Below are 23,117 nucleotides of genomic sequence, written 5' to 3'. Positions count from 1 at the left end.
AAATATTCTGAAATAAGGAGTTATTATTTTTCAAAATTAAAAAGGACAATAAGTTCCAATTCTATTTGTGCAGGATTGGCCAATCTTATTTGTCAGTGGTTAAGTAGCTGTAACAGGCTTTGTCATGGCTGTAATCTGCTTCTGCTCATTTAGGCTACCTGCAGACAACAGAGGCTGAGAAGTGCTGGTACAGTAGCCAAACGGAGTCTGAATATGTTACAGAGGCAATTAAGCATGTTGGTGTGTGTGCACGCACACAACAGTGTCAGAGGTGCTAAGCCGGGCCAAACACGCCTCATTGAAATGTCCGTCTTAAAGCCACCCAAGTTCCTCATCTCCCCCGCCCTTCGACAACCAAGATGCTTCAAGACTGTCAAAAGCATTTTCCACAAAGCTGAGGAGAGGGCAAGGGGAAAAAAAGGACCTGCCACTGTCACATGCATACATGCGCGTGCACACACACTTGCGAGGCTGTCAGGTAAATTAGATCTGAAAGCTGACAATTTCTGACCATATTTCCTTGATTATTTCGAACAAATGCACACCAGCCGCTCTAAGGAGATTAAAGTGACATAAAAGTCCCGAGTGGGAGGAGGGAGGGCAGAGAATCCAGGTCACCCCCATTTGTCCCCCTGCCTGACAGCAGCTATATCGCTATCCAATCCAATAAAAGTCCCCCCCTCCTTTTGCTTTAATTAATTTTACAGCTAGCTTGCTTAATTACTTTCAATCAAAATCCTCTTGCCATCACAAAATTAGAAATGGTTCAACTCCATTAGTCTAAATTCTTCATTTACATACACAAAGACTGTCAGCTCTTGCTAAGCAAACGGCCTCCTGCTTGATGAGATTGTTTTTTTTCACACACTCTATCACTCTCACACACACACACACACACACACACACACACACACATGCGTGCAACTGTGGTGTTAATTTTTTTGAAAGGAGAAAAGTAGCATAAAATTATTTGATCCCTTTACTTAAGACATTCTCTGCCTAATCAGGGTTCAGGTAAGCTGTGGTGCACATCATCCAAGGTAATGGAGAGTTGAGTGTGCGTCTCCAACTGTCAAAATTGATTACATCCACAACTCTGCGCAAAAAGAAAACTGCTCGACCTTAAACAATGCAGCGCATAAAATACACTGCATATACAACATAAACAGAATTACTAAGGTGGTGGCCGAGATCATATAAATAAAGCTAACTAGTTCTTCCTCAGGATTAGCTATTATTTCAACAGCAAAAGACGAGCTGCAGATTACCCACTGACACACAGTGCCCTATAAATCTGGCTCCTTTGTGGCAGGGTGTTACTAGTCCTGACTCGACTGTGGAAACCAGCGACGCACTACCGCCGGTCGGCTGTTGTGAGCAAAGCAACGGGATTTTTCAGAGGGGTGAGGGCCCATGGCCTGCCGTCTGATCACTTCAACTTGGCACACAGGCATCCTCTCCATCACACACACTGCCTAAGGCCTACACATCATCAAGAATTAAGGACATGCAGATAGGGTTTGTGCAATGACCAAAGTGAAAAACCAAGCACACAAGCACACCACCACATGTGCGTGCACATACACTTCACACACACTACTAGTGTCATAATTAGGTCCCAAGATGAGGGCATTAAACTGGTATAATGCACTCACTGCTGCAGCAGCAGCGCACTACCACAAAATATATCGACACTGAACCTACACGCTCATCAGTGACACCCTCCTCTTGCTTTTATTTCCCGATTCGCATGCGTGCTGCTCAGCAGGCCCAGTGCAGAACCACACAACACAGCAGCCTTTGATCTGCCGTGTTCAGATCATCTTACAGCCGCTGCTCTTTTATAAAGGTGGAATTGTGGGGAAAAAAAGAGAACACCTTGAAAGGGGAAAAAGTAAGGAGGATTAGTCGCATTTCCGAACAGTCTGGCAACACTTAAAAAATAATCTCCAACAAGTGACCACAGTGCAAAGCAAAAAAAAAAAAAAAAAAAAGACCGTCCCTTATGGGCCACCGGGCCAAATACAATGCAGGTCTGACCTGGCCCCTTTACTCTGTGTCTGCAATCACCGGTTTCCCTTGCCCTCTTTAACCAGTCCCCATTAACACTGTTAATTATCCAAATCCATCATTCTTGGGGTAAATGAAGACTGCCTCTTTAATTCAATTTAATAGGATCATTTTCCAACTCACGTTCACTTTAGCCCCAGCTGCCCGCCCACTAGTCCCCCGCTGTGTCTCCCCCCACTGTATCTTGACTCCCTTGGCTGTATCTTCTATGGTCTGGCTCTCGCCCATTGGTGGAAGGGGAGGGTGATGATGAGGGCTAAGGCTTGATGGCAGCGATGGGCTGACACACTGTTGATCTCCCATGTCTTGTCTTGGCTCGACTGGTGGCGAGCAGCAGTTCTGGCTTCCCAGTCTGCTGTGCGCACTGCCTGCCTCTCGCACACACACACACACATTAACACACACTCACAGGGGCTCACAGTACCAGCCATGCTCACCGGGGCTTAGCTAATCCTGTCACATCAGGCCACGTTGGCTGAGTTGAGGCCTTTAGCAGCACCCCCCGCTCCCCCAACCACCACCTCCATGCACCTCCACACTTTGCCACCACTCCTTCACTGACTCGTCTCACTCACTCACTCATTTTCTCTCTCTCTCTTACTCCTTTGTTCATTTCACAAGGTCATGGGTGGCCTACTACAGCACGCGAGCAGTGAGACAGGACAGCTGACAAATCCTTGTGTTCCAGCCATGATAGCCTTTACATGATAGCACATTAACCATATCTTATGGTTAATGTGCAACAAATTCTAACAAAATTACAAAACAAAGCTATGATTGCACATCATCACATCTTTGTGACCTGTTTTGTAAAGTTTCATTTAAGTCTGCAAAATAAATATAATGTTTCTCTTTTTTCATACCTTTAAGAGGCCACTTTAATGATTATTGTTACTGTAAAGGACTAGCACGTCACATCACCAAAATGTGTTTATGAAACATACAGGTGTCATTTAGTCTTTTCCTGCCTGTAGTGTGTCATAGTGGTATCGGTATCAAAACACATTTTCCATGCAACATTGCCTGGCTGTGGAAACAGGACACTCGTGCCCTTTAATCTGAATTTCTATCTATAAAAGTAGAGCTATATCAAGACTGACTTAGGTTATATTTTATATGCCTTCTTAGAGTTTCCTTACAGAGAACTTTCCATGGTGAGGCTTGTGAGGTTGTTTTTTTTTTTTTACATAAGTTCAAATGAAATTGCAAATCATAGAAATACTAAATATAGAAACTAAAACGTAATTTTTAAATGCAGACATACTTTCAATTTTAAAAAAGCCATGGGTGACAAAAAGTGTCACAATGCTGCCCTTTAAATTCTCTTAAGAACGTGTTAGATATTGGCTTCGCTTATCCCATTATGCAGTGTGAGTGTAAATTTGCCCCCATTTCCACAGTACACCCCCTCCCATCCCCCACGACCAAAACACACATACACACGCACACCCAAACGCACACAGCGTTCCCTTTAAATTTTTCCCAGACTTTCATTGTTTAGTCATTTGAGACAGACTCTGGGAGAGTTTCAAATGATTTTAGCCATGATTTAATTTGGTTTGTTAAAGGGTGATGTCAGCACAATGGGAGACGAGCCTCTAAATCCACTACATTCACCCAAAATGCCCAGATGAGATAATCATTGGTGACGTCTGCGAAAACACTTATTATATTTGCCCATCGCCTGGCTGAAGCTGTTAAAACTCATCAGCGTTATTCCCATTTTTTTTCTCTGGGAAAGAGGAAAAAAAAATTTAGCTCAACTTATAGTCAAAACTGTCACCCCTTTTAAAGAGACAGTGCAACATTGTTGTGGCTGTGGACAGAGTTTATAAATGGAAAAAGACAGGGCAGAGGGCTATCGGGTGTCTATTCAATACTCATTTTGTTTGCACCCAATACTAATTAAATAAAACACGCACAACTTTTTAATTGGTTTTGCAGAGATCAACAGTTTCAAGGAAGTTGAGCAAGTATCTGCTGCAGTTATACATACGCGTTCTTCATTAATAAGTACTAAAAACAGGCTTTTCTTACACAGTAAAAACTGTGAATGAGTACTGCTTGTCCCTTAACTTGTCCACACGCTCTGAAAGGGCTTGGGGCTGACAAGGCAGCAGAGGAGATAAGAAATGGATCAACGTGAGCCTTTCTCATAGCTTAATTTATTTTAAATCCAAGCCCTATTTACACACTGCACACCGGCAGGCCTTGTCAGCTCCAACTAGCATAGAGATATTTAAAACCATTAATGCTGTACAGCGGCAGTCTGAGCGTGTATGACACAAGCTATTGCTGTGTGAAACAAAGCCAGATCTTTAACTGCCACAGCTTCCACTTTTGAACACAACATGGCCACAAAAATGGTACCTGTGCAGGTTTGCAAATGACAACTGACAGACCTTTTAAAATATGAGGGAAGAGTAAAAAACTACAATAGAAGAAAAAGAGCAATCTATTGAGTGCACAGGCCAGATTCAGTGCATCTGTAGTACAGGGGCGAGCCCAATAGAGGCAGAGGTCAGGATATGAAACACACGGGCTATCCACCTCCCGACAGGATACCCTCATGGATCAGCAGTGGTAGCCATGTTGACCCGCCCCGTTATTAAAGAGGCTAATCTGTTCAACATGTCAATGTTAGCACTTTTAGCTGCGATTAATAAAAGAAGACCCCAAGAGTGCTGTGTGTGCTTTTTCAGTGCCCCGGGTTGTTTTCATTTGGTTTGTATTTTTAGTGGTTTTCGCTGTTTGGTAATTCAACAGTCCTCTTTTCTCCTATTAGCATAAACAGTGTAAATTATTAACTTTGTTAAAAGAATTATAATCGGCCCTGAATCCTAAGCTCTGTGGCTGCTTTGTGTGTTTTTTCCCTTTCTGCCACTGGCAAAGAGGCACTATGGCATTGCAGATATCATTAAAGCAAATGTAACTTTATATTTTATAGATATGGCACAATGTGCATGTGATGCCTGACTTTGTGGCCATTTATGTGATGCTTAAAATGTATGGCCCAGTGGCTTTCACAGGCTGGTAGTAATAGAACTGCTCTCTAACAGACTTGCTTTCTAAGTGCCTGGTGCTGTGTCTTAATTTGTAATCTAGTCAAACCAATTGTCCGCTAGCTAAAAAGGTCACCGAGACAATAGACTACACAGCCTCCCGCAATGTAGAGAAAGCCCAGGGTGTCTTTTGTAGCTTTTTAACCAAAGATGTAATTAAGACACCTTCATCTTCAGGGGTGAGAAGGGCACCAACAAGAGTCTGCTGGAAACACAAGAGGAACTTCGCATGACTAGAAACATAAGTGAGATGCATACTAAGACAGGGCATTTGGTTAGAGGTGAAAAGCACCTGTCTCCACAGCAAAATGTCACCAGCGAGGACATTTGTCTAAGTTTACTTGCTCATGTGCTTGGCGTGTGATTTCATACATTGTGACCAACGACTGTGGCGAAGAAAGCTTGTTGGGAAAAACTGAGTGATGCAAAGCAACACAGGAGAGGCAGAGGGGGGGACTTAAAGGACGTGATTTATCTGGGCTTGATTGCGTGTTAATCGAGGTTACGTGTATTAAGTGGAATCTAATTGGAACAGACACTGGCAGTCTGACAGATCGACATGATGCAGATGGATTGAGGGGGGGAGAAAGGGGGAGTGAGGGAGACAGGGAAAGGAAGAGGGAGAGAGAAGGGTAGTGCAGTGGAGGAGAGGCAGAACAGTGGCAAATGAAACACACCATTTTGCTGCTATACAAGGCAGCAACGGAAAGAGTTTTGCGACACCAGACATTAGGAGAAAACCACCAGAGCCTTTTAAGCAACTGAATCACAAGAAAGAAGGCTCCGCCGTTAGGCTCGTCTCACGTGCGTCTCATGATTGGCGGCTGATGAGACATGTAACCATTCTAGAGGAGGACACACACGGGCGAGATTGTGAGTGACAGGGCACAGCACTGGAGTTTGCCCTCCCCCTCCAGTTGCCACAAACATTCATTTCTGCTTTATTGGAAATAAAAAAAAAAAAAAAAAAACACTCATCCAAAAAAAAACATGCGTTAAAGAGGCCAAGTGACAGCTGCTGGAAAAATTCTCACCTCGACGTGGGGACAAGCAAGTGTTTCACCGGTCCTCCTGACTCTCTGACTCCTGACAGGCGACAACTGTTTCGAAGGCCCTCTCCTCTCCCCAAATCTGAGGTATTTAGCTAGTGGGCTGAATGACCCTTTCAAATGTTACTAGAGTAATAGACCGTAAAAGATGACCACCTGTTAAGGCCAAGCAACTGCTGCTAACTCATAACTAATATACCACACACTCTGTGGACAGAGAAGGAAAACATAGTTTGTGGAAACAGAGAGAGAACAGAAATTAAGATTTGAAGTTGAAGATACGGTGCTATATAGACATAATTTGTGTCCAAGCAGTCCTCTGAATTGGTCAGTGTGGCTATAATTGGTAACAGGGGGGATACAAAGTGTGAGTGACATGAACGGCCTCAAAGCAGCGAATAGCCCAGGAGCAAAAAATGACTGTCACAGTGCCATTATCTAAATCTGGGTTAAAAATACAGTACTTCCCAACTAAGGGTCACTTCTACTGATAGCAGGCTCAAATTAAAGGTTGCAACAGCACATTAATGTTCAAAGGTTCTAAAAATGACTAATAAAATGTGTACAACGAGCAGAAAAGAGAAAGAGAAAGGAGCAAAAAGAGAAATAGATAAAGAAAGGGCGTAATTTAGAAGCAGTTTGCAGGATACTACAGCACTCGAAACTTCACTCATCAACACAAAATGCCCAAATTGTTCCCGACATGATCCCGTCATAGCGCAGAGACAGAGGAGTTGCTTCGGTCATCCGTTGATTTGATCCATTATGACTGTTACACTAATGGCATTAATAAGGGCAAAATTGCTATTTTGAAACACAGAATTTTCATCCTCTTCATTTGGCTAACCTTATCGCCTTTCTCTTCTTCCTACATGAAAGCTCACTGTGTGTGTGCGTGTGTGTGTGTGTGTGTGTGTGCGTGTGTGGGTGTATTCGGCTGCGTCTGTGCCCCCACCATGTCATGGCTATAAGGTCATCTCTATTTTCCAGGCTTGGTGTACAATGTCATTGAATTGCAACATTTTGCACGGTTTAAAAACAACAACATGAGCTTTGAAATTTGACACCCTGCTATTTTCAATAGGTTGACTACAATGTTGTATTCACCAGCTGGCAGTGATAAAATACCCTGACCACATTTAACACCGTCTAAACAAATGTTGATGAAAACATTCTGGATGAATTCTGTTTTGAAAAATAAACTGTAAAATGGACAGTGCTGTTATACTAAACACATTTAATATAGATATTAAGAGAATTGTTTGAAAATCCAAGTTTATTAAAATATGTGTCCTTGTTCTGCACGTTTAATTTAGTCTGAACATCTTGTATCAGCACAGTGAATGTGTCTGCAAGTTTCCTGTCTATTTGTGCTGAATGTGAGTATATGTGTGTGTATGCTCAGCCCTCATCAGCCTCTAACATTGAGAGGAATGACACTCTGTGATCAAGGACATGAATTGCTCATTGATTTTTAGGGGCCAGCTTAACTATCCATTCCAATTGATTTTTAGCTTTGCTGGGTGTGCGAGTTATGGCAGTTTTAATGTATCATCTGTATGTGTACTCATCACCCACTGCAAGAGGATTTACAATAGTCTGTGGAAAAGGCACATACAACAGCATGTGCAAATATGGGACAGTAACTGTTCTGTTACATATTCCAAGAAGTGTCCCCATAAAATCTCTTATGTCTTATAACAGGTGAAAAAAAATCACCTTCATCCCAATCACCTTTTAATGTATAAACCTTTGATATAATCTGCCTCTACATGTGGGTAAATGATGCTTTGGGAATAACCTGCACTGTTTTTTTTTTTTTTTTTTTTCTTGGTACATTCATGGGAAATAAAGGCAAAGCGCGTGAATGGACTGTAATCCTCTTTAATGCTAACCAGTGTTGTTTAGAGCATGCATTTCAGCTTGCAGTATCACGTAGCCACGCTAAACAGAAAAGAGTAGAAATTTCAACAGGGCTCAGGCGCCCATGCAGCACAAACAGACATACCACGGCTTTGCCACAAACCATCACCACAGAAAAAAAGCACAAGTTTGAGACTCCTTTAAGACTTTTTAGTTTTATGAAACAAACCAAACAGTAATCTTTTACAGGATATTGCCATCATAACTCATATTACCCGTCAATTAACAATTCATATAAACTATTAATAATCAATGGTTTGATGATGTAAGAGACAAAGTCAGAGCAATGTGATCCAAAAGGCGGTCTAAAGTCATCTGTCAGGTAGAAAGTCATTAAAATAGGGGTTCGTTTTCCTGCGCCAAGCTTAGGTTTCACTGAGGCAGGGATACATTTCTATTCTTCAGCAAAAGGCTCTGCTCTCTTATGATATCATCTCCTTTAGAACATTACTCTCAATGGCTTGTCTTTTTTGTCTTTTGTGTTCTTCTTCCATTTAAATTGCCCTTTTTTTCCAAATGGTTTGGGTGAAGCGGTCCTCTATGTAAGGTAACTGCCTTTTGTTCAGTGAAAATGACTGCATAAAGCACACTTTACTCCATCCTTTAAAAAAAACAAGTCTGCTTAATTAATGTTTTACAAGTGCTGCTGTATTCTTAGTCAAAAAAAAAAAGCCTCTATCAAAGCCGGCAGGTTCAGATTACGTACGCTAATTGAAATTCTGAATTTCTAAGCCAACTTCTTTTTTTTCCTCTGCTCCCGCTCTTTCTCCCTGCGCACACAATAAAGCCTAGTGTTTTGTAGTCCACAAATGACATCAAATCATCTAAGTAATATGGGCTTTTCTTTTTTTTTTTTTTTTTTTTCCTGTATTCTCATGTTCTGCTAGTGGGTTCATGAGACAGCTTAATAAAGCAGTAAATGCTTGGGGAAGCCTGAGAGCCTACTGTGCGTGTGTGTGTGCATGTGTGCACACGCATGCTCTCGTGTTTTACCTCCACCAGGGACCTCAAAGCAGAAGGCAGAGGCTGGTTCCATACTCAAGCAGATTTTTCCAAAGAATAAAGCACGAATAAAGCCAATGAACAAAAGAGAATGACTAATACCGAAACCAAAGCCAAAACTAAGACACTTATCTCATGGGTTGACATTGATAGAGCCCATATTAATGCAGTGTGAGCTAAATGAATACAGCATAATTTACAGGTTATACATGTGTTAGGTGCTGGAGTAAGGCAGGCTGTGTGAACAGCTGCAGGTGTGGGAGCAGCGAGGGATGAGGCCGAGCTCGGACAGCCATCGTCGACACCAAACAGTTCAATAGGAGAAACTGGTTCTGAAGTGACATGATCTAAGCTAGAGACTGGATAAACTAGGATATGGAACAAAATCTTTTTAGCTCAGCAAAAGTGTGCATAAAAACATGCATGTTTGTTTTCCGGGGGAAAGTTTCAACCTTTTCTACCGTCACTGTTTATCTGGCAAGGTAGCTGTAGCGAGCAATTACATAAATTGCAGAGTTTAAAAAAATGTCATCCTTGATAACCTTTGTTCTGAGTTAATCATTGCAGGAAAGAAAACTGCTTCTCTTCTCCTCTCTTTTATATTTACCCAAACTCCCTCCTTTCAACGGTGTATTATTTTATTGGCTTGTTTTGCAAGCATAATAACTTTGCATTCTTCTCCCAAGGTCAGTTTCTAGTGTGCCACGAGGAGTATTTACACATAGGGCTTTTCAGGTCAGTTCCATTGTATTTACATCAAATAATTTTTGATAAGGGATGTAAAAGACCTATAAACCCAACATCATAAACGGGAGAGGTGTAGCTGAAATAAGGACAAAAGATCAACGGCTGAATTTTTTCTTATCTTAGACACGTTGATATTTTTGAGTCAACTTTATACCCCCCCCCCCACCTCTCTCTCTCTCTCGCACGGGGCTGAGTAGAAGCGCGGACTTGTTAGATTTAGTCCGATGGCTTCCCAGTGCGGCCAGCAAGCAAGCTCTTGTTTCATAGAGAAGTACCTCCCCTGTTATCTCCCTAGCACTATAATCACTTAACAAAGACTTGGGCATTTGCACAAATTAAAACATCAATAATGCATAAGTGCTTTTCAGTTTTGAGCTGTAGTGTCCCTGTATTGGGATGAAATACCCCCCTCTACCAGTGGAAAAACTCGGGCTCGCCATCTTCTGTCCCACAAACGACTTAAAGAAGCCACGGCCCTGCTTTGAGCAGCAACCCCCCCCCCCCACCTCCTCCTTCTTTTAAAGTTGAGGCTGAAGCTGCGGTGAACATTTGGGATCTGCTTTGGTGATGGGACAAAATGGCTGGGCTGAGTGGGATGCGGAAGTTGTTTTAAAGCAAGAGGCGGTAAGTGGTAGTGGTGCATCAATGCAAACAGGCAACACCCTTGAGTGGCGCAGCGTGGCATCCTTCCATAAACAACACCACCGCCGTGTCCCGACATTTATGATTTGTGGTCAGAATGGCAACACAGGCCTGATTCTAATCCAAGTCTGCGTGTTTGCCCTATCGTTACATGGCTAAATCTGCCCCGACGCACTCTCTTATTTTCTCAGATGAAAACACCAGACGCTTCATATGGTTGTCAGAGAGCTTTGCTTAAAACAAGTCATACTGTATGAGAACATTACACTTGAAACACAGAAGGGAAGGGCGGGGGCATCATGGGAAAGCAGCTTGGTGACACTTTGAAACCAGGATGCTGGTTCAAGCTACTGTTTAATTTGAGAAAAAAAAAATCATATTTATGACTGCAGTTGTGAATATGAGCTGTTTTGCGCTGACTATGGAGGTTGGAGGAGTTAAGTATTATTATTGGACTTGTAAATCCATGACCAGTACCGTTCCAACGCCAATAGAGGACGAGCCATCCTACAGTATACAGATGGCCTCAAGGACAATTAGCAGTAATGATTGGTTGCCACATAAATGAGGAAAATTCTATTTGCTACTGCACTTGCTGATGATCACAGACCAAATGCCTCTGACAATAATATGGATGGCTGCTTTAAACTTGAACATTACTTGCAAATGCTGGCAAAATATGCAACATTTCTGCAGTCTCTATCTATTATTTTAGAGAACACAAAAAAAGAGAAAGGTAGAATATTACACAAACACCACATTATCACAAGGAATAAAGAGATGAGACAAATAGCATGGTGATGTAAAATATTATCTCTTCAATCATATCCTTTTCCCCAGATATCTTCATTTCCCCCCTCCCTTCTCTGTCAGTTAGTCTGGCAAACAATCCCCTTGTTAGCAAACTGTTAAGACAGCCGCTTGGTACACAAATTGCGCTCGACCAAGCGAATTTGTTTTGCAAGGGTGACCTGTTTAATCATCTCATTTTCTTTGGCGGACATTTATTCATCTGGTTTCCACGGTTACAGAGAACATTAAGGGGCTACAGTAATAAGGCTGGAGAGTCAAACAGGTAATAAAAAAATTAACGCCATTTTCCAGCAGCCGAGGACAGTGGGTGAAATGAATCAAGGGAGAGGGGAGAGAAGCAGCGGGGGGAGCAGGGGGGTGTGGGGTGTGTGTGCGTGTGTGTGTGGGGGGGGGCTTCAATATTGTCCAAACAATAAGCCTTAGCGGTTATTTTACTCTGTAGATCAGGTGGTGCTGTTATGGACATGACACTTTGGGCACAGAGCAGGAGAGATAAAGCTTTTAAAGTGGCCCTGCTCCTTTTTTTTTATTGTCATTTAGCGATTACATATCAGAACAATTAAAAGTTAGCCTGAGATATCTATTAACTTTGCTCTTGTTTTTTTTTTCATTTTTATTATTTCTCCTGTGCTTCAGATGGAAGATAATTTGCACTCCTGGCAGCGCAACGTGTCAATAACATGCGAGGGACAACATGACATTTAGATGCCCTGGTGAGAAATGTTTCGTAGTCCTCCCAAGTTGAATCATGTTTTCTAATATTGTCTTTTGAGCAACAGAGCAACAGCTGAAGAAAGAAAAAAATAACGGTAGAGTATTTCTAACTATTAGAAACATTGACCTACACACCAATCAAGAGAGTCCAACTTCTTGCCAAATATAGAAAATTCCGGCACAATAGGGGGAACAGGTGCTGAGGGCCCACAGAAAGTGACGAAGAGCTGGGTTGCTGCTGAAGGCCAAATAAGGCAGTGAGACACGTTGCACCAAGGCACAAAACAACCTACTGTAATGCGATTTTCTGAGTCTGATGACTGTCACAGATTCAAACTGTCTCCTATACAAAATTTCCCTGTGTTCAGACAATATTCAGAGTTGTTTTCCACTTTAATAATACCCGAACATGAGAAAACAAGCAACAAATTTTATGCATTACTCATTTCTCCACTCCTTCCAAAAGTATTTCTAATTGACAGCAGGGCTTTGACACTCCTAAAATATGCACAAATGTTCTCAACCTAACCCTTAATCATTTAAATCGTCTGGTTTAACCTGTATTTGGGTATTTTACGACTCTGCCAACACCTGTCCCCCACCCTTGTAGAAGTCAAACCAAATTGAATTCTTTCTTTGTTTGCCGTCGTGTTTCGTAGTATATACGTTGTTCCTGGGTGGCTCCGGTGTGACTGAGGTCGGCAAGGGAAGCACAACTGATGGCAGACGAGTCTCAAGAGAGGGAGGGAAAAAGAGATGTCAGCCGACCTGGCCTCTCTCTCACACACACACACACACACACACACACACACACACACACACACACACACACAGAAGAGTACGGTACACTCTCTAACATCAAACACACACCGCTCACGTGTCACAAGGAGCGCTCTCCCCTCCTCACCCCGAGTGAGGCAGGAGCCCCTGAGAAACAAACTCTCATCATACATGAGGGGTGAAATCCCCAAAAAGGGACACAGAATGGACAGCACCGAGAGAAGAAAAAGGCTAAGCTGTGGTTATGGGACTGCCAACTGTTCTGCTAACAGCCTCTTAACAGGTGTGGGCTCTAGAACCATGTAATCCTATCAAGTTACCGAGTGAAAAAAAAAAAAGGAAAGAAATCCGGCAAACTCCTGTCCTGGGCTCTTCCCCTCTCTCTCCCCCTCTCTTCCTTCTCTTCGCTATCTTTCTGTGTCTGTTGGCAGTGACAGAAATGAACAGCTGGCCTTCAGATTTATCATGTACAGACAGTAATTATTGCTGGTGCTGCCTGCTACTGACCCAAGTGAATAGAATGTCACATGAAAAAACACACGGCAGAAGGGGAACCTGAAGCTTAGGGGTGCCGGGTTGGGGGACTGTGTGAGAGATGTGTGTGTGTGTGTGTGTGTGTGTGTGTGTGTGTGTGACACAGAAAAGAGAGGAGGGCAGTGTTTAAACGTCACTACGTTCCTGTTTGCAGTCAATTACGGACGAGGACAGGGGTATTGGCTCTGTAACTCGGCAGAGCAAACATTTTCTCGCTCACAGTGAAGGTGACAGAAAAAAAAGAGCTTCCATGTTTGTTCGTGCAGATTTTTTTTTCTTTCCTCCTATCAAAAAATAAATTCAAAAGCGGTACGCATTCCCAGAATTCATCAAAGAAAAGGCGACAGAGAAGTGAAACTAAGATGTGATCAACGCGTAAAAAAACAGCTGTCAAGTGAGACGACCAATTTTTTTCAACACCAACTCTTACCATCTTTTAAGCTTTTGCACGTATGATTAATTAAACTCACCAGCAATTATTGAGTAATACAAAAAAAAAAAAAAAAAGCCAAGGAGAAGCCACTGCACTGATGTTGGACCACACAAAGTGTTTCCGTCATTATGTCAACCCAGCCTGACCCCACCTGCTGTATTTGTTCCAGAGATAAGAGGGTCACGAGATAAACTATCAATTTATTACCCGTGTCAATCACTGTCCTTGTCATTAAATAGTTAACCCCCCGTCTGCTGCTTCCTTTCATCCACATTCACTTGCGTGAAAGTTGTGGTCCGTCACATTCCATACTCTCTAACCTACGTACGGAGTGGTTCATACCTTAAAGACCCCCTGCCACATTTAAAAGGATTAGTCACCACATTTTGTGCCGGCTTAATCTCTCTTTCAGCTGGCCTAATAAGTGTGCTTCGATAAGCGAAGCATGCAAATTCATTCATGGCCAGTGGAGACCACGCTTTCAGACAAACGCGCCAAAGTCTTCCACTCTGCTAATTACCTCTTCATTTTCCCCTTTTCCTCTCTTATACAGCATATCAACGACTAGAGATTATTCTTCTCCCTTACTTTGCATGAAATTATAATTTCATATGAAAGATTAGGAAATCGAGTCGGAGGGGGAGAAAAAAAAAAGTTACCGGAAGCTTCTCTCTTGACTCTGCGCACAGGAATACATGACACGGCATATTCAGCTGTGAGATTAAAAGCAGGATTTCTGTTCGGCTGGTTACGCTGAGACAAATGGGACAGAAATACGGAGAAAAAAGACCAATTTTTTCCCCCAGAAAATAATACATGATAAAACTTTTTTTTTAATTAAATGACATGATTTATAATTAATTGCCTTCATTTTTTAAGATTGTATAATTAAAAAGGATACTTCACCGTTTTAATTTCCCTTATTTTTAAAATTCAGTATAACAAACATGCATTATCTCTGATAATAAAAACTTGGCCCGTTACATTTTAGATAATAAAGGCAATGAAGACCCAAGGTGCAACCTGTTTATCATTCTGGAATATTTCTTCACCGAGTATTAATTAGGCCATTACTCCAGATTGGTGACGGGGAGCTTTGAGGTTTTAATTAGGTGCTGGCCACTGCATGAGTGCACAGGATTGAAGAAAGGGGGTGGTGATGCCACTTGCCTTGCTCCTGGCCCATATCAAGTAGCCCTGAACACTTTGGCTACTGCCGCAAGATGCATGGCAGCCCACGTGCATCTGGAGTTTATTTGATCGTTTGATCTCTAATGTTTCCTCTTTCTGCCGGTAAAAAAAAAAAAAAAAAAAAGGCCAGTTGGTGTGATTTGGGTATTAAAAGACGGGGGTTAAGGTAATTATGGTGTTGGGTGGCTTGTGTCTGATGACTGGGCACATGCTCAATCAGGACTCAGCTGTCCCTCTCTTTCTGTCTACCCCCCCAGCACACACACACACATAAACACACACACACACACACACACACACACACACACACACACTCATACACCTCCCTCCTCTTGTCTGCTGTCTATGTTCCCCCTTCTCTCCCCCTGCCACTCTGCTAAAACCAGGCATAACACACACAGCCTCGCGTAACATCAATCAAATACTGAGAGCGGACCATAAAACTACACAAACATATACGCTGCCATTAACTACTGTATTTGACACTTATTTAATAGTTCTTGCCGGATGAAGGTGTAAAATCAGAAAACTAAATTTAAAGATACACATTAATTTAGACAGGAAAATTAAAAGAGGTGCCGTTTTAAAATACAAATTCTAATGTTGCAATAAAATCTTTCTATTTTTGACGTTTAAAATAAATAGCAAAATAAAATACATGCATTTTTCTTTAAACACTTAATTTACAAACTACAACAACCTAACTCAAAGAGAAGGATGTAAATTGTGTCTGTATATTCAATTGCATATGTAAGTGATAACAAAAATAATATATTTTGGTATCATTTGAACATGGTGTTTAAAAAAATAAATCTTGAGAATGTGAGTGTTTTTCCTCGGTTGACAAGGCGATACTAATCACCTCGTTGCTGAGAAGCACTCTTCCCTGACAAGGCTCCTTAGAATACAAGGATCCCCCAGGAGAAATCGGCATGAAAGAGGTTAAAGACAATGACTCGCATTTTTTTTCCTCCAAATGTCTCCCTGTTAAATTTATTTCAAAACTCTGTTAATCTGCTGTACACAACATTCCCATTAGCATAGCCCTGCCCCCTAATAAAAATTCCGGCTAGTTTAATTAAAAAATGTAAATTTACTGTCATCCAAGGAGCAGCAGAAATAGGAGTGCAACAGCATATTTTATTGCTTAAGACATCAAATTGATTCAGGTTATTGCTAAATTGTGATAAAAGGTTATTGAGGGCCTTCAGAACTGGGCTTGTTTTTCTCCCTCATTTCATCCTGGTTTTTTGTGGAAGGCCGTAAAAGATGGAGAGGGCCACAAAGGGTTAATGAGACAACTCAGTGAGGGAGAAGGCAATCAACATTATGACTCATAAGAGGGAAGAAAAACATTTTCCGAGCTGACGAAAAGTTTGAAATTAGGGTGCGTCACGATAACAGTTGTACTTGTTTGTTGTTATTTTAAACCATAATACAGGACACCTTAAATAACCTGAAATAATACCCGAGGCTTCATGTCTGTCTCTAAAACGTGTTTGTCAAAGCCTGTGGTCACAGTGGTCTCACTATACCATCTCTAAGAGTTTTGCTTAATAAGAAACATTATCTTTAGACCATGTTTTATTTTTCAATAATAGTGCTGCATACAAGTTAAAGAGCAGAAGAGCCTATGTGTCAAAAGTGCTGAACGGCAAGATTAGACAGCAAGAAAAAAGAAATAATTGTCAAGATGATTTAAATAAGTTACAGAGAGAGTAAATAACTGGCAAATAAACGTATTCAAAATAACAGCCTGAAGCAAAACCTGCTTAAATGAAGTTTGAATTACAGATTTTCTTTCACTCTAAAAATATAAAAAGACCAAAAAAAAAGAAAGAAGAATTCTGTATATAAATATTTTAACGAGAATCCTCTTTGTAATTTAAAACACTGATACAGTTTCAAAAATACAGCCAACTTAAAATATCCCACAACCTTTACTAAATATTTACACACTATATGAGTTTAAAATAAAGCGTTTTAAAAAATAGGTCAGGTAAGATTTATCAAAGTCAAAGGAAGCCCATAATGTCTCTAAAAGTTAGACTTTAGTTACTGAGTAGTTCTATTTATGTGCAGTGCAAATAATGAATTAGAGAGGGGCTATTAACACACACACACACACACACACACATGCACACACACGTATACAAGGAAGACACCACTCAGTGCATGCAAACACACGCGTCAATATAGTACACACGAAACATAAAGAACTACATGTAAAAATAACATTTTTTAAAAAACGAGTATTTTAAAACACACATAAAGAAGTAAAGTGGCGAGGAGAATAACGCTTTTAAGTAAAAGGTGTAATCCAGTTACACACAGGACAAGTTTATCCTCCCAAAAGCCAAAAGTACGCACAGAATGACTGTTGTTAACGTGACAGTTACAGGTCAAATGAAATATGAAATTATCTGCCCTACAGGTGCATTTGCACAAAAATAGTAATCAATGAGAAAATTTGCATTAAATATTTCAAATAAATGTAGTTTTTGTTTTTACCTATCATGTAACTGAATAGACTTATCAGACTGTTTAGATTTTAATGTAACACACACCAGACTTTGCATATATACTAATTACAAGTACCTGGAAAGGTGTTAGCCCTGCTCCTGTTCCCTTTACATGTGTGACAACATGAGCAACACAACAGTTTGTTTGCTTTGTCCCCTTGGCAACAAACCCTCAGGCCATTCAATGTACCCTAATGGCATCGCCAGTGTCTCTGTGGGTAAAACCCAATACCTGTATGTCTACAGCACCAATAGTGGCTTATTCAAAAACATATAATTAACTGAAGCGACTAAACAAGCAAGACGAAGAAGAAGAAAAGCCTGACAGGGAGTTGTGCTGCTCTTGTGTCCTAGAAGAGAAATAGTCTCTGACAAGAGAAAATGAAACTGGCTTTGTGAACTTTCTTCACATGTGAGCAGCATGTAACACGGCGTCCCGAGTCGTGTGCTGGGGAAATGGGCAATCATATTTGATATTGCAGTCACCTTTGGGCACTGTCAAAGAGCTATAAATAAGGGTGTCGCAACACTTGGGTATACGTACGCACTGGCACATAGTTTAATCATGAACAACTTCCCCTCTCTGTGTATTTAGTGAGAGATAAAGGCACACCTTAAACTGTCAGCTAATAAAAAAATTCTGGCAAAGGTAGAAAAGAAGAAGAGTACTCACCATATTCAGGGAAGTCGAAGTTAAATCCTCTCAGACATGTAACTTTCATAATATTACTCAACTCTGTTAGAAAGTCATTCGAATGTTGGTTGGTTGAGGGGGAAATAAAGCGGAAAAGTAACTAGATAAAAAAGGCTTCCTTCAATCATGCACTAAACTCCTTGACATGTAATCTGTCAATAGTTTGTTGCTGAGATAATGCCGGCTGCCATGAGCGGATTTGATTGGCAGCTTAGGGTCTGGCCCCTCCTTCCTGTGGTTTGACGGGGGGTAGGTGAAAGAATATGGAGCCTCCCCCTTGCCTGCTCTCTCTCTCTCTGTCGCTCTCTGTGTCGCTCTCTCTCTGCCTCTCGCGCGCTGCCTCTCTCTCTCGCTCTCCGCTTTGCCCCCATACACACACACACACGCACAGACCAAGCTGTTGGTGATGTTGTCTGAATAGGCTGATAGGAAATTATGGCAGAGGAACCGGAGCAGTTTTTTTTCTCCCTCCCTCAGTGGGCTGGCCTTTTCCATCTTTGTGGTCTTCTAGCCTTTCAACTCTCTTGGGGTGGAGCCTCCACTGCCTCTATTCAAATGAAGGGAGCTCAACACTTAAAAAAAAGGTTTTGGGGAGGAAGAAATTGCACGTTTTACTAAAATATATTACACTTTTATTGTGTAGAAGTATTTGAAGCTTTTAGGCTAATTATTTAAATCTAGAGCTGCTTGTTAAACACCATTATATCATTACTATTTTACAGAAAGCGCAGCTATAGTGTGTCAAAGGATATTTTGACAATTTTGTAAGCGAGTCACCTTACTATTAACCCTTTGAAACCTGGATGGACATCAATTTTCTTGTGCTGCATTTAGACCCCTTTCACAAGTATTTAAACCTTTAAACCGTGAGAAAATTGGTTTGAATTCTATCAAAAAACATGCAAAAAAAAAAGCAATAGGCACAAAATGTTGAATTAGAAATTATTTTCTTTAAAATAGGGAAACATTTAATGGAAACTATATTTATCATAATTATGTTTATTTATACATTAAAAAACTTTTTCCAGGTTGTTTCCTTTTTTTCATTGCTGATTTCCATGGAATTTTCTTGTAGTTGTTTTTTTTTATTTGGGGGGGTGGTTAATCTCTTTTTCTAAGTTGCTCATTGCCATCTTGCCATTTTTGAAAGAAACCAAGCCGATTTGCTCAGGTTTCACAGGGCTGAATCATCGAATTGCACATTAAGGGACACAACTGCATGCAAAGAACATGCTTGTTCTTTTATGTCTCTTGCCAGAAGCAATACAAGTTTTTTTCACAAAGATATGACTTCAACACTTAAGCTCGAAGCAAATAACTCTTTCACTTCTCTCACAAAACGGAGATCCTCTCTATTTCAGTGCCGTGTCGTATACTTTCTTTGCTTCTCTCCCTCAGAGCACGCTCTTTCTCCTTCCCTCCCTCTGATAAGCTATCAGTTTTCATTGTAATTTCAGGTGAAATGATAAACGACAGCCGTTACCAGGTGACAATGAATACTTTATAAGACAAACCCCTTATTTGCCTGGCAGTTTCTTCCGCAGCAGCATGCAAAGTGCCTCTGGACCATTTGTACATAATGCCCATATACTGTAAACATGGCTCTGTGTCAAAAATGTGGAATTCACAAAGTGACACCAAATAACAACAAAAGGTCTAAACTTTGAAAGGTCGCTGGTTATTCCTGTTTTCTCACAGCAGTTTTATTTTGAATAAGGGTGGTGTGTAACTAACATTTACTGGTTTATAGAAAAGAGGAAATGAACAACTTTATGGCTGTGAACTATAATGCAATGATACATAGTCCTGGCTTCAGTTCCTGAGTGCTGTCAGCAAAGTTCAAAGTATGTACATAAAACAGGTTTTGGTTGATTTTGAGATTATGATGACTCATCCCAGTTAATAATGGAAATTAAAAAAAAGCTTTGTCTCCTCCTTACACCCATAAAGGGAAATGTCCTTAAAAGAGTTTCTATCAAAAGGTTCCACCCTTGATCTAACACTGTACTGTAAATACTACCTCAGTTGTTGTTCGCCATGATAAAAAAATACAATTGTTTCAGACTTGGCAGCCGGACCTTCTCTGTTACAAAGGTGTTGGATGTTTGTCAAATGTCAGTCCTGTTCTTCATCAATCACATATTGAGCAAATAAACATATTTTGTATTTTTGAATTGGTGAGACCTGGTACCGTCTGGCATGCATTACTGGATCTTTCTGCGCAAACTGTGGTTCAAATGCTGCCTGACCACAGTGGTGACATGTTTTTATATCTCTGTTATTTAGTGTGACACTGCATAATGTGTGAAATACTCTCAGTAAGGTTGAAAATATAATTTTGACTAATATATATATACTCAGATTGTGGTGTTGCATATTTAGTATTTTAATAGAGGTGCGCCCTTTTGAGCAGCTTAATACAGACTGCACTGTGATAAGGAAGTATATGTATGTTTTTTTTTTTTTAATTTTATGTTGTTTTTTTAAATAATAACATTTGGGGCAGTTTAAATGATTGTGGTTAATATATGTAAACATCTGTCTAGCTGCAACCCTGTGCTCTGTACCACAAAAGTGCCATGCATCAATAAAAAGAAAACAAGAACGACTACAGTATCTCTAAACTTGATATTTGGGGGAGGTTTTGGTTTGCAGGGTGAATTCTATTCATGTCCACAGGAGGGAGGGTTTGTCGTCCATGCATTACAGCCCTCTGGCCCTTGGGCTGCCATCTTTGGGGCCGAAACCATTACTTTTCAAAAGGAGCTGTGGGGATTTTCGTTTGATGTAGTCTGAGGGCATTGTATGTTGCATGCGGGAGAATGTTGAGGGCAAGGTAGAGTGTGTATGCATGTGAGTGTGTGTGTGCGCGCCGTCGTGCGTGTAACATGGAGGGGGTACATCAGTCAAAGGGCCGCCGGGCCAGACGTTTGGCTGCCCCTGACAGTGCACTCCAGGAGGGGCTGGTCTGGTGAAGGGCCCACTCCGAGTCCTCCATTCCCCAGGACAAAAGCTAGGGCCCGGTTGATAGATGTGAATTCAGTGGCTTTTGTGCCCAAAGCCCAGAGACATGCCGAGTGAGAAATCTGACCTTTGCCGAGAGTCAGATTGTGTTTTTGAACCCCTCTTGCTGTCTCTGGCAGTTCGGGGCAAAGAGTGAGTGAGCGAATGGGAGGAGATGGAGTGGGTGCAAGCTGGCGTGGGGTGGAGGTCTGTCCTAACTGGTGGAGCGTACAGGTGGGGGGATTACACAGGAGGAGTGGCACAAAGCTCCTCTGTCGCATCTAACTTTGAATACAACAAATTAAAAGAGTTTGTGTTTTTCAGCAGACAATGGATCAAGTTTATTCTTGATATTCACTGTCATGTTGTTGTCAAATTGGCAGGAAATTGAACGTGTAAAAGCTTAATTCTGAAGCAGGGGCTTTTAAAGTGGGATTCAACAAGAGTTCACCCTAGTGTTATTCGAGGTTGTCTGTGATGTGGGATATTATTCCCTCTCACGTCTGTTTATATTGCATTATATATTTATTTTTAAGCAGAGAAGGAGCTGAATATTAAACTTACACACAAATACAGCCAGAACAATGATGATAGCAATACACCACTTCTTGATGATCATCATTTGCATTACTCATGACAATGATTCTTCAGAATCTCATTTGATTTTCATAATTGCTGTATAGCTGTATATAGAGCTACATACATACACTGAAAATCTCATGGTAAAATCTCATTATAGGTGCACACTTGGAAGCAATTAACATGGAGTTTGTATGAGGTATAAGGTATATTTGTATGTCAACGTACTGCTATGCCTTTCTTATATTCATGCACTGTTTATGATATTACATGAATTATGATATAGCATGTTGCTTAGCGGCAGTGTGCTGAGAGCAGAGATTTTGCAGATAGAATAGGCCTATGTTTTTGAGTCATACATTTTTCTTGACACTGCTTTCATCCCCCGGCCGTAATCATCATATCTCCCCCATTGCTCTCCCGGATGCAGACATCCATAATGCAATCTTCCTAATTTTGATCCCTCGCAATCTGGTTTTTAAAAGGGAGGGGAAAAAAGGGACATATTTCTGAAGGCTTGCTCTGTAATCATTTTAGACAGATAGCCTTTCCCATCGCAGATGAGCAAATATTTGTAAACCAGCTATCTAATGGAAAATTAGAGTGAAATTAGAGTGAAATTCATGACAGTGAAATCCGATTATCTGTAATTCTATTATGCCATCTTAGCCCACACAGCATATTTTTGTAGAGTTTTTTCCATAAATACCTATGCCAGGGGTCCTGCTAATCAAATAAAATTGAAATTCATCTTCCCATTAAATTCAATTAGCTGCAATTTCTAAAGCCTAACAAAGATTTTAATTACTAAATTATAAAATTCTCCCTAGCCAAATTGGGGAGAGAAAAAGTGCATACCCTGCATCTGAAAAACAAACCCATGAAAGGAAATTGTTGATCAAAAAAGATATCCAGGGGAAAATAACATTAGGGAGAGCACTGGGGCCTTCATTCAGCGAGTCTGGGTGGGGAGTGACGTGTGCCAAGCGCTAGGCTCCTGGGCCGGAGGAAATGAACTTAGCTGAGGTTCTCTCTGTCTCTAAATGTCTGCCCTCAGAGTTATTATGCTGTAATTGACTAATTGACACCTTAATTTCATTTATGGGGCTCCTGTGTTCATAAAGCAACCTCTGGGTGGGGCAGTGGTCTTGAGCGGAAGCAAGGAAGTCAACATCCAGGACACCAGGTAGAGCCTTCAGGCCTTCAGTTCTGTAATCGGCAGATGACGATTATGTATTTGGCAATGAAATGGTCAGGAAGAACATACTGACTTAGCAGAGGCTTAAGGAGCATCTTACTCATATGTTTAAATCCCTCTGATGCATGCTGATGGGTAATAATCATGCAAGTCCAGTCTTA

At 41.1% G+C, this 23,117-nt stretch overlaps 1 protein-coding gene across 3 annotated transcripts in view; it reads right to left on the bottom strand.

Annotated features, from left to right (window-relative positions):
* Positions 1 to 23,117, bottom strand: part of casz1 (castor zinc finger 1) — a 191,830-nt gene that overhangs the window by 62,688 nt on the left and 106,025 nt on the right. The window contains exon 1 of one of the 3 annotated variants that reach the window (XM_042491014.2): positions 18,156 to 18,603. The exons of the other annotated variants lie outside the window; for them this stretch is intronic. Coding sequence (XP_042346948.1) covers positions 18,156 to 18,204 — 49 coding nt within the window. The 5' untranslated portion in view covers positions 18,205 to 18,603. Of the gene's footprint in view, positions 1 to 18,155; positions 18,604 to 23,117 lie in introns of those variants that run through there. 3 annotated transcript variants of the gene reach the window in all.

This window comes from Plectropomus leopardus, chromosome 9 (assembly GCF_026936395.1).
Source record: "Plectropomus leopardus strain MGB_pleo_1.0 chromosome 9, ASM2693639v1, whole genome shotgun sequence".
NCBI lineage: Eukaryota > Metazoa > Chordata > Actinopteri > Perciformes > Serranidae > Plectropomus > Plectropomus leopardus.
Note: the sequence above shows the minus strand (reverse complement) of the source record. Positions and strands in the feature narration are given on the sequence as shown.